This window comes from Oratosquilla oratoria, chromosome 36, assembly GCF_046742065.1.
Source record: "Oratosquilla oratoria isolate Oo_2021 chromosome 36, ASM4674206v1, whole genome shotgun sequence".
In the NCBI taxonomy this organism is placed as follows: Eukaryota; Metazoa; Arthropoda; class Malacostraca; order Stomatopoda; family Squillidae; genus Oratosquilla; species Oratosquilla oratoria.
Window position 1 is genome coordinate 46,439,396 of NC_134812.1, and position 20,000 is coordinate 46,459,395.

The window sequence follows — 20,000 nt, forward strand, 5'->3', positions numbered from 1 at the left end:
AAGACCGAAACGTTGCAACCTCATACGGACAGCTACTCAGCAAACTATCAGTCCAACACCGTAAATTAGCAAGAGAAATTGAAATTCTTAACAAAAAGATAAATAATGCAGAAACAGCAATATCATTTAATCTCGTCTGTCAACAAGAAAATATTCTTCCTGGATACACTAATATATATATACAAATATATATATATATATATATATATATATATATATATATATACATATACATATACATACACATATATATACATACATATATATACATACATATATATGTATATATATATACATATATGTATATGTTTATATATATATATATAATATATATATATATATATATATATATATATATATATATAATATAATATATATATATATATATATATACATATATGTATATATGTATATATAAATATAAATATGCAGAGTCCACTAGGAAAAGGAAAAACACACGGAGTCCGAGCGTTTTCGTGATATATTCACATTATCAAGGAGTACATCTTTCTGTACTCCTTGATAATGTGAATATATCACGAAAGCGCTCGGACTCCGTGTGTTTTTCCTTTTCCTAGTGGACTCTGCATATTTGTGATTCACGTGTGACTTGTGAAATTTGTGCATATATATATATATATATATATATATATATATATATATATATATATATATATATATATATATATATATATATATATATATATATATATATCCCTACCCTCATCCCTGAATCTTCCTTTCTTGCCCTTTTCTTTCCCCTTCCCTATATTAGTTCCTAGTAGTACAGTGACACTTGCTTATGGTATTGGGATTTTCATGGGTAGATTGTCTAGTGTACATCAGCAAAGCATTATTCTCTTGTACATGAAAATTTTTCATAATTTTATTCTTATTTTAGGAATGGGACAATGAAGCAGAGAGTATAGTTGCTCCATTGTTCCTCCATCCCACAGATGATGAGGATATAGATATTGCATTAAAACTTGCACAGGTAAGTAAATAAACCCATCTTGTTACAATATTTTCATAATAATATTACTAATTTTTATATCAGAAAAGATAGGGTTGGCTGATAGGGATAATCAAAGAATGCTGGGGTGGTTTGGGCATATGGAAAGAATGAAGAAAGGCTAGCAAAAAGTGTGTTGAAGGCAGAGGTGGATGTTGTGAACTTAAAAGCTGAATGGATGTGATGAAGTGGTCATGGGTAAAAGGGGAATATCTTAAACAGGGAAGGGAAAGGGAAAGAGAAAGCAGTGAATGGAGAATGGTTGTGAATTTTTGTGGCCCAAAGTGATTTCTCCTTGTCTTCTCTGTTTATTCATGTATGGACAATGGGAGGGTCACCTTGTAAATGAAGCAGTGGGGGTAAACTTGCTGAGGCTGTCAGGCCCTGCTAGATGTGGTGTGTTTTGCTGCATTGCATCTGACTCGGGCAGTAGGCAGGGAAGGCCCTTCATCCATTACATGCCAAGAGATTTTGAAAAGGGGTACAAATGGGTGTGTGTTGGGTGGATAGTGGGTGCATGCCTTGGTTGGCTACCTCCCTTATAAAGGGGAAGAAGCCTTTTGGTGTATAGACAGATTTTTCTGTTAATGATTCTTATTAAGTTATTTGTTGTTACAGGTAGATATGTATATGAGAAGATTGAGAGAAAGAGCAAGAAGAAAGAGAGTAGTACGAGACTTTCAGGTGGTTCAGAAATTTTATTCTAAGGAAAAAGAAAAATCGCAGGTGCCTCAAAAGAAGAAAGGCAGAGACGAAAGGTGAGTTGTTGCCTTCCTCCCATTAAATCACTGGCCCTTAACCACTTTGGTACGATGATTCCTACATACAAGGTCTGTTAAAAAAAATATGCGGACTGATATCATAAAGCAAAATGTACTTTATTTAAAGTTACAGATTTGGGTCCCCTTCAAAGTACTCTCCTCCCCAATGCACGCACTTATCCCAACAGTGTTTCCAGTTGTTGAAACAGTCCTGGTATGTTTCTTTTGTGATGTCCTTCAGCTCCTTTGTCACATTTGCCTTAATCTCGGGAATTGTCTCAAATCTTCTTCCTTTCAAGGGTCTTTTGAGTTTGGGAACAAGAAAAAATCGCAAGGAGCAAGTGATCGAGTGTTTGGCCAAAAACTCACGAGTTTTGAGGGCTGAACGGGCTGGAGTGTTGTCGTGATGGAAAAACCAGTTGCCACCCCACCACATTTCTAGCCTTTTGTGACAGATGTCATCCCTCAGACATTTCAGAACTTTAGTAAGTCTGGTTCACTGTGGAGCCTTCGGTGAGGTACTCATGGTGAACAACACCCTTAGCATCGAAGAAAACTGTCAGCATCACCTTGACCTTGGATCAAACTTGGCCAGCTTTTTTGGGTCTGGGGGATGTTTCACTCAACCACTGTGATGATTGGACCTTCGTTTCAATGTCAAAACCATAAACCCATGATTCATCACCTGTTATGATCCTGGACAAGAAGTTTTCATCTTCTGAACGATAAGCAGTTCTTGACAAACCTGGACACAATGGGCTTTTTGTTCATCTGTCATCAGACATGGCACAAATTTTGCAGCATCTTCAATCTTTTTGTCAAAATCTTGTGACAAGATCCAATTGATATCCCTTACTCTTCAGCAAGCTCCCTGACAGTCAGATGTCAAATTGCCCGCACCAGGGTGCTGATTTTGTCAACGTGTGGGTCGTCGGTTGACATGGAAGGACATCCAGGATGCTCATCTTCAATGGACTGTCGACCATCCTTAAAATGCTCATGCCACTTGAAACATACCGTACACTTCATAGCAACATCACTGTAAGCCATCTTAAGCATAGCAAAAGTTTCAGTCGCAGATTTTCCAAGTTTAACACAAAATTTCACAGCAAGTCGTTGCTGCTCCATGTCATTCATTCTGAAATCCGCCAAACGAAAAAATCCCACTTCACTAAAAACTGCGTAGCTAATACACAAAGATACCTGCGAACCTAGCGACGCCAAGCGGATTCCCCTGGAACCAACTGGAGCTGCACAATTCAAGCAGTTCTCATATTTATTTAACAGACCTCGTAGGCATAATGAGGTGTGATTGCGTACACTAGGATGCCAGCACTGGCATCCTGAATTTATATATATATATATATACAGACGCTCCTCTACTTACGCTCATTCATTTTACGTTTGAACTGACTGTAAAAAAAAAATGTAAAAAAAAAAAGTGAATTTTTTAGTTTAGCGCGCTCTCCGTGGTGCGAGACATTCAAATGATACTTACGCATGACGCTGCATCTATTGTTTACATGGCACAAACAACAGACTGAACGTGCCTTGCCTCCTCCTCCTCCTCCTCCTTCTCCTCCACCATCTCACTTTATGTTGCTTGAATTTAATTTATTTGAAATTAATGTTATTATTTTACAATGTTATGTTTATAATTAATGATTTAGGGGTGTTTTATAAGATACAGTAATAGAATTTATGGATGTATAGTACAGTATGAACGGTCATACATTACTGGAACGTACAGTAACAACTTATGTTCATTTTCACGTTACATTCGGCCGTTTGGAACGTAACTAAAACGTAAGTTGAGGAGCATCTGTATATATATATATATTTTTTTTTTAGTTGAAGTTGTAAATGTTGGCGTTGCGTGGCAGGTTGGAGTGAAAGGTGTTTAGATGTTTTGGTTTTTGTTCTTTATTCTTTGCCTAGCCTAATCTAATCTGATACAACAGCTGCCGGCCAGCCCCGAAGAAACTTTCAGAGGATTGCCAGACTTTCCTAGCGAAGTTATAAATGGCAAAAGGGGTACTGAAAAGGGAATTCCCCCCGAAGGAGTGTCCAATAGGAAAATGGGAAAACAGGGAGAAAGGTGGCACTCTTGAAGGTTGCCAACAAGAGGGGATTTGATGTGAAGACCATTGTAGATGACCTTTGACCCTGTTCTTGTCGTGTCCACTCGAGTTTGTTTAGTGTGTCCTGGGGACGCTCTGATATATGGGCCTAGTGGTCTGCTCTCGCTGTCCCGTACTTGGCTGAGAGGCCTCTTTGTTGTCTCTTCACGTTGGAGCGAAAAAAATTGTCCGCTGCCTTGCATTGGAAAGAAATTGTCTGCCGCCTCACATAAATGAGTTACCTTCAGATTCTGTGAACTGGTTTGATCACATTTTGTGTGTTTGTTATTACTCAGTAAAAGAAAATGGGTAATACAGGAGTGACTTTATATTTTATAATGTGAATAGAGTGATGCATTGTACATATGGCAGCTGATGCTGCACAAGAATTTGAGTCATACTAAAGTGGTTAACAAAATTAAATTCACACCGATATCACGGAACAAGCACTCCAAGGCTGACCACTAAATGCCCTTCTCCTTGAAACTCCTCTAAGCATTAGCCCCACAAAAATATTCCTCTCAAAAAAAAGCAAGAACTTGACTAATATGACTGCATTCAGATCACCATCCAACTCAAAGACAGTACCATCACAGAAATGTGTGGCTCTAGATGCAATATCTCCTCCTTTAGTAATATATGGGTGTAGTGGCTGTTGCCAGTTACCTGTAAGAGAGACATGAGGTAACAGTTTGAATGATTATTTTTCAGAGATGTTTTAGAAGAAAAGCTTCGCATTATTAGTCAGTTCCAGACAGCCAGTGAACACCAAAACCTCATCAGTTCACTTGCAAGAGAAAGGGAACTGAAAGTTAGAATAAGGGAACTAACAAGGTAAGGATCTGTCTTGTAAGTTATATACAGTCATATATATACCAAGGGCTTTTTCCCCCTTACAAGGGAGGTAGCCAAAGGCATAAATCCATTCCCACCCATTTCATCCCCACATACGCTGCTCCCATTCACCACTCCTCCCTCCCTCTTTTCATGGCTCCTTCTGGATGACTGGTCATCCCTGCATCTTGCCCACTGCCTTGGGTCACAAGCAATGCAGCAAAACAGGACACAGCACGTCCACATAAAGTCTGCTTCATTTAATCAGCGATCCCCCCTCTGTCCCCTCATGCAGAAAAAGAAAAGATGGGGAGAAATCCCTTCAGGCTCTGTCAAAATATTCATACGTACCTCCTCACCCCCATCCCCACCCACTCCCTTCCATGCAAGTTACTGTATATGGCAGTGACCCTTGTCTTCATTTTGTAGGTTACTGTGATAGAAATGTGAAAATAATTGCAATTGGAAGTTGTAAAATTATTAGCCACCCCCCCCCCCCATCCCCTTGTGTAGAAAAAGAGAAGTCGAGAAATCCCTTCAGGCTGAGTCAAAATATCTTCCACACACTCCCTCACTCCCCCATCCTCCACTCACTCCCTTCATGTAAGTTACATACATACAGACATATACCAAAGGCTTTTCCCCCTTACTAGGGAGGTAGCCAAAAAACAAAGGCATAAAACTACTCTCACCCATTCCATCTCCACATACTCCACTCCCATCTCCCCCCCCCTCTTATCTTGGCTCCTCTCTCACTATTTTCCGTTTTCTTTAACCATCTCCAATCCCTGACCCACTACCCATGCATTTACCTCTCACACCATGTAAGTTACTATGTATATTGACGAGTTAAACACCATATGAGGACGGAGCCTTTATTTGTACGACGTTTCGCTTATTACAGTTTTTTCAAGTACAAGTTGAGATACATATGCTTGAGATTAAATAAGGGGAAAGGAGGGAACGGGGAGAGAAAAGAAGAAGGGTGGGGGAAGGAAGAGGAGGAGGAGAAGGGGGGGGATTGAACACTGGGAAAGGTTGAGAATGCTGGCCCAATCGTCCGTGGGCGAAATGTTCGCAAAGGGTGGTTTAAATATTTAAAATTTTGCTGGCCATGGGTATTAGGGGAATTATGTGGGGCGAGATGTTAAACATGCCCCTGTTTTGTTCAATAGTGTTCATTAATTGAATGATTGCTGCTTCTAAACACTTCCTGCAGATTTGTCTGGTTCTCGTATCAGCAGCTCTGCATTCATCCAGTCCATAAGATGGTTTTCCTTGTTTCTATGTGTCACACATGCATTAGTGGTGACATCATGCATGTGTGACACATAGAAACAAGGAAAACCATCTTATGGACTGGAAGAATGCAGAGCTGCTGATACGAGAACCAGACAAAATTCGCTGGAAGTGTTTAGAAGCAGCAATCATTCGAGGAACGAACACTATTGAACAAAACAGGGACATGTCTAATATCTTGCCCCACATAATTCCCCTAATACCCATGGCCAGCAAAATTTTAGATATTTAAACCACCCTTTGCGAACATTTCGCCCACGGACGTTTGGGCCAGTATTCTCAACCTTTCCCAGTGTTCAATCCCCCCCCTTCTCCTCCTCCTCTCCTCCTCCTCCTCCTCCTCTCCTCCTTCTCCTCCTTCTCCTCCTCCTCTTCCTTCCCCCCCTTCTTCTATTCTCTCCCCATTCCCTCCTTTCCCCTTATCTAATCTCAAGCATATGTATCTCAACTTGTACTTGAAAAAGCTGTAATAAGCGAAACGTTGTACAAATAAAGGCTCCGTCCTCATATGGTGTTTAACTCCTCAATCTTGTCGGCAACTGCCACTTTCATGAAAAAAATACTATGTATATACAGTCGGCACCACGGGTATTGGCGCAATGCTTTTTTTTCATCTGTAGCACTAAAACAAGTGCAATACTAACATATATGTAGAACCTACCAGCCTCTAATACTTTGTGGGTAGTCCTTTCCTTTTCAGACAGCTCTCAAGGGGTCGAGGAACAGATTCAGCCAGTCTTTGGAGCATTGAGGGTTCTAAGTTGTCCCAAATGTCCTTAATCTCCTTCACAAGCTTTTCCACAATTGCTGTGTTACGTCCTCGTAGTCTTCGTTTTATCAGTGCCCACACATTTTCAATTGGATTGAAATCTGGACTATTACTATTATGTAATCCACTCCTACAAATTCAAGCCATTCTTTGACTAGTTTTGCTGTGTGTGCAGGGGCACCATCCTGCATGAACACCTCACTCTTACAGGCATCAAAGCAACTCTCGAGATGGTCACACAACAGTTCCAAATATGATTCCTTGTTCACTGTTGTGTTTTTAGGTAATATAACTAGCTTGCCCACACCATAGTACCCAAACGCACCCCATACCATGACACTATCAGGGTGAAACACAATGGCAAACGCCGACAAGACTGTGAGAATAAACACCGTGTGAGATCGAAACCTTTATTGCGGAGTGTTTGCCATGTCTGTACTTGAAAAAGCTGTAACAAGTGAAACGTCGTACCAATAAAGGTTTCGATCTCACACGGTGTTTATTCTCACTATCAGGATGCTTGACTGTCCCCTGTGTGTACTTGGGATGGTACGGGTCTGCACCCGGACGGAGCCTAACCTTACCTCCTCGGTTCCCAGTAACATTAAATGTAGCCTCATCAGTCCACAAAACCTTCTTCCACGTTTCATTGTCCCAATTCAGATACTTCTTACAAAATTTCACACGATTGTGTTTCTGTTTCTCCGTCAGAAGAGGTTTGTGTCGTGGTGCCTGATGCTCATAAGACAAATCATCCTTGAGGCGGCGTTGTATTGTCCTAACAGACACATCTTGCAGGAGTTTTGGATTTTTTTCTTTCAATTCTTTAGCTGTTATCCTTGGTTCAGCTTCCACCTGTCTTTGGATAACCTTCAGAGTCCTTTTTGATGTCTTTTTTAGCTGGTCCAGTCCTCTTGACTTGGAGTGGAGGATAATCACCTCCCGCTGTCTTGCATTTCTTTGTCCATCTCTGGACACTGCACAACGATACTCTGGTCTGGATTGATATATCTTTGTTAGACTTTCCTGCCTTATATAGTGAGCTTATTGCTGCAATTTTCCCCCTTGTGAGCTCTGGGCCTCGTGGCATTATTACAAAAATCCCACAAAAAAACAGAAAACAGAGCGGAAAAAAACAATTGATGCGGTCACGACTAATCACAAAAAGCAACTGAGTTATTCAATAGGCAACTGAGATCTTTATTGTCTGCACGTGGGACTTAAGCTCCGCCTACTCTACCATGTGCTTTCGCGCCAATACCAGTGTTTGTTTTCTTAGGTGTATAATGGGGGTCCTTAATAATTTGTCACGGGTATTGGCGCACATTTTTCGCGCCAATACCCATGGCGTCGACTGTATATGCTAATAACCTTTGTCTCCCTTTTATAGGTTACTGTGATAAAAATGTGAAAAATAATTACAATTGGAATACATACATATACCAAAGGATTTTTCCCCCTTACAAAGGAGGTAGCCCAAAAGAAAAATGCATAAAAACCATTCCCACCCATTCCATCCCTAATACACTCCATTCCCCTCCACCCTCTACCCTCTCTCTTATCTTGGCACCTCCTAGATGACAGGCCATCCCCTGCATCTTGTCCACCGACCTGAGTCAGAGGCAGTGTCACAAGACACAGCACATCCACAGCAAGGCTGCCTCATTAAATCAGTGACCCCCCCCCCCCTCTCCATCCCCTTATGCAGAAAAGAAGATGGGGAGAAATCCCTTCGGGCTGCGTCAAATTTTTCTCGCACATACTACCTCCATATACAACCATTCTCCATTCACCCCTGTCTTCTGTCCTCTCCCGTCCTTCCTCAACAAACATTCCCCTCTTCCCCAAAGCCCCTTTCACCCCATCCATCCATCTCATCCTAGGTCACCCCCTCATGTTCACTTCCACCACATCTGCCTTCCATATCTCTTTTACTAGTCTTTCTTCACTCATTCTTTCCATGTTCCCAAACCATCCCAATACTCTTTCATCCACCCTATCTCCCAACTTCCTTACCACCCTTGTTCTCCTCACCTCCTCATTTCTCACTCTATCCAGCCTAGTAACCCCCATCATACCTCTCAGACACCTCATCTCAAATACATTCAAACTCCTTCTCTTTTCTTCTCTTTTGTTCCATGTTTTTGACCCATACAGTGCTGTTGCCACAGTCACTCCTTCATACAATCTCCTCTTAGCCTCTATTCGCAAATGTCTATTTCTCATTACACTTTTTAATCCCCCAAAGCATTTACTCACTTCTCTCAATTTACCTCCACCTCCACTCTACCCTTTCCTGCCACATTCGCACCCAAGTATCTAAAACTATCCACTTCCACCAGTTGCTCTCCCTTAATGCTCACTTCCAGTCTGCTGCCACTTTCACCCCTTGTACATCTCATCACCTTACTTTTACATACATACATATACCAAGGCTTTTTCCCCCTTACAAGGGGGGTAGCCAAAAAGGAAAAGGCATAAAATCAGTCCCACCCATTCCATCCCTGAATACACTCCACACCCCTCCACCCTCCCTCTTATCTTAGCACCTCCTGGATGACGGGTCATCCCTGCACCTTGTCCACTGCCCTGGGGTCAGAAGCAGTGTCGCAAGACACAGCACATCCACAGCAAGGCTGCTTCATTAAATCGGCGACCACCCCCTCTATGTCCCCCCATGCATAAAAGGAGAAGACGGGGAGACATCCCTTTGGGCTCCGTTAAATTTTGCTCACACATACTATCTCACCCCCTATCCCCCCACCCATTCCACCTCATGCATCACAACATTATCCATATACAACCATTCTCCATTCACCCCTGTCTTCTATCCTCTCCCGTCCTTCCTCAACAGACATTCCCCTCTTCCCCAAAGCCCCCTTCACCCCATCCATCCATCTCATCCTAGGACGTCCCCTCATGTTCACTCCCTCCACATCTGCCTTCCACACCTCTTTTACTAGTCTTTCTTCACTCATTCTTTCCATGTGTCCAAACCATCCTAATGCTCTTTCATCAACCCTATCTCCCAGCTCCTTTTCCACCCCTGTTCTCCTCCTCACCTCCTCATTTCTCACTCTATCCAGCCTAGTAACCCCCATCATACTTCTCAGACACCTCATCTCAAACATATTCAAACTCCTTCTCTCTTCTTCTCTTATGTTCCATGTTTCTGCCCCATACAGTCCTGTTGGCACAATCACTCCTTCATACAGTCTCCTCTTAGCATCCATTCCCAAATGTCTATTCCTCATTACACTCTTTAATCCACCAAGGCATTTACTCGCTTCTCTCAATCTACATTCTACCTCCACTTTCACTCCACCTTTCCCTGCCACATTTGCACCCAAGTATCTAAAACTATCCACTTACTCAAGTCGCTCTCCCTTAATGCTCACTTCCAGTCTGCTGCCACTTTCACCCCTTGTACATCTCATCACCTTACTTTTACCCACATTTATCTTCAGCTTTCTTCTATCACACACACTCCCAAACTCTGTCACCAACTTCCTCAATCCCTCCTCCAATCCTGCCACAAGCACAGTGTTGTCTGCAAACAACAGCTGGCTCACCTCCCACTTTTCTCCATTTTCTTTAACCATCTCCAATCCCTGACCCACCACCCTTGCATTTACCTCTCGCACTACCCCATCCATGTACAAGTTGAACAGCCAGGGTGACATAACACATCCCTGACGAAGTCCCACCTTTACCTCAAACCACTCACTCTCTCCATTATCTAATCCTGACACAAGCTCTACTACTCTCATAAAAACTCTTGACAGCTCCTAGAAGCCTTCCTCCTATCCCGTATATTCGCAAAACTTCCCACAGTGCCTTTCTGTCTACCCTGTTGTAAGCCTTTTCCAGATCCATAAAAAAAAAAAAAAAAAACATCCTTCCCCTTTCCTATAGCTTCCTCACATATCTGTCTTACCACAAAAATCTGATCTATACAAACTCCACCCGTCCTAAATCCACAGTGTTCCTCACCAATTACTCCCTCTGTTCCTCTCCTAATCCTCTCAATCAAAATCCTCCCATAAGCCTTCCCAACTACACTTAACAAGCTAATCCCTCTGAAACTACTACATTCACACTTGTCCCCTTTTCCCTTGTAAAGTGGAACTATACAGGCACTCCTCCAGTCTTTCGGCACTCTACCCCCTTTCTAGCAAACATTAAATAACCTCACCAGCCAGTCCACCATCACTGTACATCCTTTTTTTTAGACCTTACTTTTACCCACATTTATCTTCAACTTTCTTCTTTCACTCATTCTCCCAAACTGTCACCAACTTCCTCAATCCCTCCTCTGATCCTACTACAAGCGCAGTGTCATCCGCAAACAACATCTGGCTTACCTCCTACTTTTCTCCATTTTCTTTAAACATCTCCAATCCCTGACCCACCACCCTTGCATTTACCTCTCGCTCCACCCCATCCATGTATAAGTTGAACAGCCAGGGCGACATAACACATCCCTGACGAAGTTCCACCTTTACCTCGAACCACTCACTCTTTCCATTTCTAATCCTGATACATGCTCCACTACTCTCGTAAAAACTCTTGACAGCACCTAGAAGCTTTCCTCCTATCCCGTATATCTGCAAAACCTCCCACAGTGCCTTCCTGTCTACCCTGTCAAAGCCTTTTCCAGATCCATAAAAGCCAAAAAAAAAATCCTCACCTTTTCCTATAGCTTTTTCACATATCTGCCCTACCACAAAAATCTGATCTATGCAACCTCTACCTGTCCTGAATCCACACTGTTCCTCACCAATTACTCCCTCTTTTCCTCTCCTAATCCTCTCAATCAAGATCCTCCCATAAGCCTTCCCAACTACACAACATGCTAATTTCTCTGAAACTACTACACTCACATTTGTCCCCTTTTCCCTTGTAAAGTGGAACAATACAGGCACTCCTCCAGTCCTCCAGCACTCTGCCCTCTCTCCAGCAAACATTAACCTCACCAGCCAGTCCACCATCACCAATTGGAATAGTGTTAAAAATGTGAAAATTATTACAATTGGAAGGTGTTGAGATGGGAGGGGCAGTGAAAGGGTTTTTGGGTGGGTGTGGAGTGGATATATGCTCTGCTCCCCCCCCCCACACACACACACAATAGGGGATAAACGCCCAGTAGTATTTATCTATGTTTGCTTATTATAGAACCATCTATTCTATAGCTCTAGCCAAAGATGGAGGGTGGGATTAACACATCTAGTCGTAGCCTTCTTGTAGCCATCTAGTGAGATGAATGTTAGAGAGAATTATTCACTTAAAGCTAATCTTCAAATCTCATCAACACTTCACCTCCATCTGGTTTTCCTATAGTAAAATGAATACACCTCATAAACTGATGCTAATTATATTTTACAATTCTCTGTACAGATATCGTCGTAATGGAATTCGCCATGTTGAAGAATGTAGAGAGTTTGAAATTGCAAGGGCAAGAAGAGATAAGAAAAAGGAAAACAAGAAAAAGGGGGTAAGTTTAGCTTTTTTTTTTTTCTTTTTTTAATGTATTAATAATATTGATAGCAATTGATATTAACTGAGGCATATGTATGTGTGCTTGTGGTGGTCCTGCAAGATGGACAGCATAGCTGCCCATTTACAAAATATGTCAAGCCTCTCATTCTATTAGAAGGTGCAGTCCTGAGGGCCTGACACTTGTTTCTGGACTGGACCCAAGATCTCTCTTGGAGAGGTTCAACTCTTTTTAAAGGGAAAAATGGGACATGTGAGTGTAGTAGTTTCAGAGGGACTAGATTGTTGGGTGTAGATGTGTGAAAAAGCTTAAGGTAGATGTGTGAAAAAGCTTTGGGAAAAGGTAAGAATATTTTTTGGGCCTTAATGGGCATTGAAAAGGCTTATGATAAGGTGGACAGGAAGGCATTGTGGGAGGTTTTGCAGATATATGGGATTGAGGGAATGTTGTTAGGGCAGTCAAGAGATTTTACAAGAGTAGTAGAGCCTGTGTTAGAATGGGAAATGGAGAGAGCGTAAAGTGGTTTGGGGTAAAGGTGGAACTGCTTGAAGGCTGTGTCATGTCACCATGGCTGTTCAGTTTGACAGGGTGGTGTGGGAGGTAAAGGAAAGGGCAATGGGCATGGGACTGGAGATTGTTAAAGAAAGTAGAGAAAAGTGGGAAGTTAGCCAGTTGTTGTTTGCTGCCAACAGTGCACTTGTGGCAGGGTCAGAGGAGGAATTAAGGAAGTTAGTGATGGAATTTGGAAAGGTATGCAATGGGAGAAAGTTAAATGTAAATGTGGGTAAAAGTAAGGTGATGAGATGTACAAGGGGAGAAAGTGACAGCAGATTGGAAGTGAGTATTAAGGGAGAGAGACTGGAGGAAGTGGATAGTTTTAGATACTGGTGTGAATGTAGTGGGAAAGGGTGGAGTGGAGGTTGAATGGAGGCTAAGAGGAGATTGTATGAAGGAGTGATTGTGCCGACAGCACTGTACAGGGCAGAAACATGGAACATAAGAGAGGAAGAGAAAAGGCGTTTGAATGTGTTTGAGATGAGGTGCCTGAGAAGTATGATAGGGGTTACTAGGCTGGACAGAGTGAGAAATGAGGAGGTGAGGAGGAGAAAAGGGGTGGAAAGGGAGTTGGGAGATAGGATTGATGAAAGAGTATTAGGATGGTTTGGGCACATGGAAAGAATGAGTGAAGAAAGACTAGTAAAAGAGGTGTGGAAGGCAGATTTAGGAGTGAACATGAGGGGTCAACTTAGGATGAGATGGATGGATGGGGTAAAAGGGGCATTGGAAAAGAGGAGAATGTCTGTTGAGGAAGGACAGGAGAGGACAGAAGATAGGGGTGAATGGAGAATGGTTGTGTATGGATGATGCTGTGATGTATAAGGGGGAGTGGGTGGGGGGATGGGGGTGAGGGAGTATGTGAGAGAAATAAATTGACACAGCCCAAAGAGATTTCTCCCTGTCTTCTTCTATTCTGCATGAGGGGACAGAGAGGGCGGGTTGCTGATTTAATGAAGCGGCCTTGCTGTGGATGTGCTGTGTCTTGTGACACTGCTTCTGACCTAGGTCAGTGGACAGGATTTAGGGATGACCCATCATCCAGGAGGTGCCAAGATAAGAGGGAGGAAAAAGGATGTAGGGGAGTGGAGTGTGATAGGGATGGAATGAGTGGGAGTGGTTTATGCCTTTGTGTTTGGGCTACCTCCCTTATAAGGGGGAAAAACCTTTAGTATATGTATGTATGGTACATGTATAATGTTTCATAACTAGAAAAATGATTAAGAAAATAGAAAATGTTCTAGAATCGCAATTGCACATCTATGCTAGCCTCCCTCTCCCTCAGTTTAGACTCATAGCTAACCTTGTGCTTTCAGTTCTGTGGAGAATGTTGTGCAGAGTAACAATAGTGTTGATTTTTAGCTTCTGTTCTTTATTATTTAATGTAGCAATTTGGCTCATGTTTATTTCTCATCAATTTTAACCATGAATTTCATCCCTTTGGTAACCATACATGTTAGAGTTGACCTAAAAAATAAAGGGGTCTAAAAAGATTTGATTTGTAGGAGGTATGATAAACCTTGGTGGTAGAGTCAGTAAACATTGTAGTGTTAAGTAATTACTCATTAATCAACCCTCATTGTAAATCTTATCACTTCTTCTTTCGTTGAAGGTTGCGACTAATAGTATACCTACCAAAGCAGAAAATGTAAGTGTTTAGATATTGTCTTCCTATTTTGATTAAGTGATCAAGATACTCATAGCATGCCTGTAACATTTACCTGTTGATTATTACTAACATGATTGTAATGAATTTAGTATAAATATTTATTTTTATTTATTTACTTATTTTAAGTTCTATTCACTTAATTTTGTTTCTGTTTGATACATTTTTCTCATTCCTTGCATTTTTATGTTCTATTTTGTTTTATCTAGCTACCCTGACTTCATTAGAATTGCAATTGCTTCCAATGCTGTAGATAATAATTCATTCCCTGCAATGTTTAGACCAAGTTATGCTTAGTTAAGGTAATTGAGGCAGTATTAACTGGAAACATGAAAAAAATATCCCAACACCCTCCACACCCCATCCACTGGTGCTTTACAGCAGACAGGTGGATGGGGTGGACACACAAGGTTTGGACCTCCCACCACCACCTCCGCTCTGAGGGATCAGCTGTCTGATGACTGCCCAAGGCTGGAGCCACTGCTGCTCCTTTGCTGGCTCACTGCTCTGCTTTTCCAAGCCTCTGGTGTTAGGTATCTCATTAATATGACAAAATACAAGAGCTTTTAAATTTGTCACAATAGGTCTTGTAATGTTCAAAAAGTACTGAGCCAGTGTAGACAGTTGCATTGTTTGTGAACTGCCTGTATCAAAACCAAAATTGCATGTGACTAATGATTCACCACTCATAATTTTTTTTTACCAAAGTGCAGTAATAATTCTCATGGCAAAACAGTACAATTTAGGATGGCTTGTTGCAATTAGCTGTCTTTGATTTCTATGCCAAGCCCAAATAGCTCTGTTACTATTTTTTACCTATTTTTTGGTGCCAAACTATTCCTGTGGTGAGGCTTTGAGTCCATGGCAGAGTACAGTACAATAGAAGCACACCAGCAGCCCAAGCCCTCAGGCAGTGTTGCGAGTGACCTAACCTGACCTTAATTATGTTGCTTCCACAGCCGAGTACTCACCCCTTTGCCTTTCATGCAGGCCAGCCTGCCTCCGACTCCAATGACTCAAGTGGACCACCCCGCAAGGTTAAAAGAGTGAGTACCTTTAGAGTCACACTGCAGGGAGTGGATGTAGATGTAGTAGGCCATTACATAGATGCTTTTGTGTAGTAGTGGATGATATTGAACACTTGTGGATCTGTTTGCAATTGTAAACAAAACCTTCACAAATTGTATACTTCTATATGTATTTATATGTGTGTGTATGTATGTGCATATGTATGTTTATATATATATATATAATGTATGTATATATATATATATAATGTATGTATATATATATATATATATATATATATATATATATAATGTATATATATATATATTACATATTTTTATACATATGTATATAATATATATTATACACTGTATATGTATATGCCTTCTTTTCAGGAGGTGCTAAGATGAGAGGGAGGGTGGAGGGGTGTGGAGTGTGTTCAGGGATGGAATGGGTGGGAATGATTTTGTGCCTTTTTCTTTTTGGCTACCCCCCTTGTAAGGGGGAAAATGCCTTGGTATATGTATGTATGTATGTATATGTATATATGTGTATATATATATATATATATATATATATATATATATATATATGTAAAATAACCACAGGAGAAGGGAAACTTGTAGACAGTAAGTACTTTCGTATATTACATCTTCAGACTAATATACAAAAGTACTTACTGTATACAAGTTTCCCTTCTCCTGTGGTTATTTTGCATGTTTGTATCACGGTGATGTGATTCCTTGTATATATATATATATATATATATACAGACGCTACTCAACTTACGTTTTAGTTACGTTCCGAACGGCCAAACGTAAGTTGAAAATGAACGTAAGTTGTTATTGCACATTCTAGTAATGTATGACCGTTCATACTGTACTATACATCCGTAAATTCTATTACCGTATCTTATAAAACACCCCTAAATCATTAATTATACACATAACATTGTAAAATACAGTAAACTTCCACTTATCCGAACTCCAAGGGGGATTAGAAATGTCCGATTAACCGAAATGTTCGGTTAATCCTACTTTGTATGTTTCGTTCCCGTGGAGTTTTATGCGGTAATGTCGGCTGCAATATTCTTACCTGTAAACTTAACATACACATGGAAATGCTTATAATAGTTCATAAACATATTCTATAGAGTATAAACAGACGATCGGGTGTAAACATGGAGTGTACTGCCACCGTGTGAGCACTTAGTGAAGCTCGCGGGGGTGGCGGAAGAGGCGGCGGGGTGTTTGAATATTCGGTTGAGATCCAAATAAGTTCGGTTGAAGCGATGGCTCCCGTATTGAGAAAATGTTCGGTTAATGCGATTATTCGGTTAAAACGCGTTCGGATAAGCACGAGTTTACTGTAACATTAATTTCAAATAAATTAAATTCAAGCAACATAAATTGAGATGGTGGAGGAGGAGGAGGCAAGGCACGTTCAGTCTGTCGTTTGTGCCATGTAAACAATGGACGCAGCATCATGCGTAAGTATCGTTTGAACTACGGAGAGCGCGCTAAATTAAAAAATGCACTCAATTTTTTTTTTTTTACCATTTTTTTTAGTCGGTTCAAACGTAAAATAAAAAAAACGTAAAACAAATGAATGTAAGTAGAGGAGCGTCTGTATATATTTGGCTACCTCCCTTACAAGAGGAAAAAGCCTTAGGTGTTTGTATTTACCTAGTTGTATTTTAAAATTCATGTATTGTTTTTGCACACACCACTTTCTCATCTAACTTGTTCCAACTGTCTATTACTCTGTGAGGAAAGCTGTTCTTTTTCAAATCTCTTCTATAGCTGTCTTTTTTTATTTTCTTTCCGTGTCCTCTTGTATTTCTGTCATCCCATTTTATCAGATTCTCTCTATCAGTAATTTCTATGCCTTTCATGATTCTGTAAATAGCTATCAAATTCCTCTCTCTCTTCTTTGCTCTAGTGTCTGTAGTTCAAGTTTTTGTAGTCTCTCTTCATATGATAGTTTTGAGAGTGTTGGTGCCAATTTTGTAATTGCTCTTTGTATTCTTTCAAGTTTTTTTATACATTTTTTTGTACTTGGTGACCATATCGTTGCTGCATATTCCAATCCTGGTCTTATCAGGGTGATTAGGATTTTCCTCACCATTTCTTCATCCAGGTATGTAAATGCCACTTTGATTGTTCTTATTAAATTATAAGTTTCTCCAAAAATCTTATTTATATGTTTCTCAGGTGACATATTATTCATAACAATGACTCCCAGGTCCTTCTCATTTTCTACTTTTTTTATTCCTTCTTCTCCCAGATTATATGATCCTGTTATTCTGTTTTTGCTTTTTCCAAATTCCATTATACTACACTTTTTTGTATTGAACTCCATCTCCCACTTCCTACTCCATTCCTGTACTTTATTTAGATCTCTCTGTAGTGATTCACAATCTTCTTCAGTTTTCACTCTTTTCAGTAGTTTTGCATCGTCTGCAAAGAAGCTCATATAGCTTTCAATTCCTTCATCCATATCATTAATATATATAGCAAACATTATTGGGGCCAGAACTGTTCCCTGCGGGACACCGCTTATTACTTCATTCCATTTTGAGTGCTGGTTTCTTATCACTACTCTGATTTTTCTTTCTTGCAAAAAGTCTTCCATCCAATTTAGTAATTTACCTTATATTCCTCCTTCAGATTCTAGTTTCTTAAGCAACTTCTTATGTGGTACTTTGTCAAAAGCTTTTTTTAGGTCTAGACGGAAACGTTCTTGCGTGACTAACTTACTCGAATTCTACAACACAGTTATCTCGAATTATGACAAAAGAAACAATATAGATTTAATATATCTAGACTTTGCAAAAGCTTTTGATACCGTCCCACACGAAAGACTACTTACTAAATTAGCTTTGCATGGAATAAGTGGTAGCCTATTAGGTTGGACTAGTAATTGGTTGAAAGGTCGAAAACAGAGAGTTGTTTTAAATGGAAAAACTTCTGGATGGAAAAGTGTTGCAAGTGGAGTTCCTCAGGGTTCCGTTCTTGGGCCACTTCTATTCATAGTATATATAAATGATATAGACCATGGACTAAAATCTACTGTTTCCAAATTTGCTGATGATACAAAACTGTGCGGAGTGGCAAATGATCACTCAAACCAATTAGATATTCAAGAAGATTTAGATCAATTACAGCAATGGTATGAAAAGTGGCTAATGAAATTTAACACAAGTAAATGCAAGGTAATGCACATAGGTAAAAATAACAGCAATTACGATTACAAGTTATTTGGAAATTCGTTAACAAAAGTGGATAGTGAAAAAGATCTCGGCGTAATTATCAGTAACGACCTCAAATCATCCAAGCAGTGTATTTCAGCCTCTGAGAAAGCAAATAAGATTCTGGGATTGATTGCGCGATCGTTTGATTTCAAAAGTCCATCACTCATTAACAAGCTATATAAATCGTTAGTTCGTCCACATTTGGAATATGCTGTTTCCGTATGGTCACCGAATCTCATTAAAGACATTGACAGACTGGAAAAAGTACAACGGCGAGCCACAAAACTGATTCCAAATATCAAAAATAAATCATACGAAAATCGACTTAAGCACATGAATCTGTTTTCCCTAAAAAAGCGTAGACTCAGAGGTGACTTGATACAGGTCTTTAAGATTTTAAAGGGAATTGACAACATCAAAAGTGACCAAATTTTCACATTGAATGAGAATCAGACAAGAAACAATGGTCTCAAACTGTCCGGAAATAGATTCAATTTGGAAGTAGGTAGAAACAACTTTGCCAACCGTGTAGTTAATGAATGGAATAAACTTCCTGCACAGGTAGTGCAATGTAGTTCAGTTCGAAGCTTTAAGAATCATTTAGATAAATACCTAAGTAAGATGCTGTAATGATTATAATTTATGTTATATTATTTGTTTTTTTTTTGTTATAATTTGTCTGTCTGATTTTCATTTATTATTAGTTATATGTCAATTTATTATCATTTACTATTTACCTGTTTGTTTGTTATTCAACTATACCAATGCATTTATTTATGTATTTTAATTGTTATTTACATTGTTATAGTTTTAATTTATTATTAATATGATTTTTTTTTTTTTTTTTTTTTTTTTTTTTTTTTTTTTTTTTTTTTTTTTTTTTTTTTTTTTTTTTTTTTCATCCGACCTAGATATGGATCAAAAGGTCTCCTGTCGGCATGCTTTGCCTTTGTAATCCTTTGTAAAAAAATGCACAATCAGCCCATCCATCTCTTTCTTGTATTATATCTATTAGCCTTGAATAGAAACATATTAAATTGGTGACGCATGATCGTCCTTGTCTGAATCCAAATTGCCTTGGATTTAGTACGTTGTTTTTTTCCAAGTATTTTACCCATCTATTTTTGATAATTCTTTCACAAATTTTTGCTATTGTACTTGTTAGAGAGACTGGTCTATAGTTGGTAGGTTCTTCTTTATTTCCTCCTTTATATATAGGTACTATA

The 20,000-nt window shown here is 39.9% G+C and overlaps 1 protein-coding gene across 15 annotated transcripts in view; it reads left to right on the top strand.

Moving 5' to 3' along the window:
• The window catches only part of LOC143018989 (transcriptional adapter 2-beta-like), a 167,093-nt gene that overhangs the window by 38,562 nt on the left and 108,531 nt on the right, over positions 1-20,000 (top strand). For 8 of the 15 annotated variants that reach the window (XR_012965798.1, XR_012965799.1, XM_076174688.1 and 5 more), the window contains 6 exons: positions 902-994; positions 1,631-1,770; positions 4,605-4,727; positions 12,193-12,289; positions 14,460-14,495; positions 15,504-15,559. Coding sequence is in view for 9 of the 15 variants with exons in the window: in XM_076174688.1 (XP_076030803.1) it covers positions 902-994; positions 1,631-1,770; positions 4,605-4,727; positions 12,193-12,289; positions 14,460-14,495; positions 15,504-15,559 (545 nt within the window). In the remaining 6 variants the exon portion in view is untranslated. Of the gene's footprint in view, positions 1-901; positions 995-1,630; positions 1,771-4,604; positions 4,728-12,192; positions 12,290-14,459; positions 14,496-15,472; positions 15,560-20,000 lie in introns of all 15 variants that reach the window. The other 7 variants (XR_012965801.1, XR_012965802.1, XM_076174696.1 and 4 more) reach the window with 3 other exon arrangements.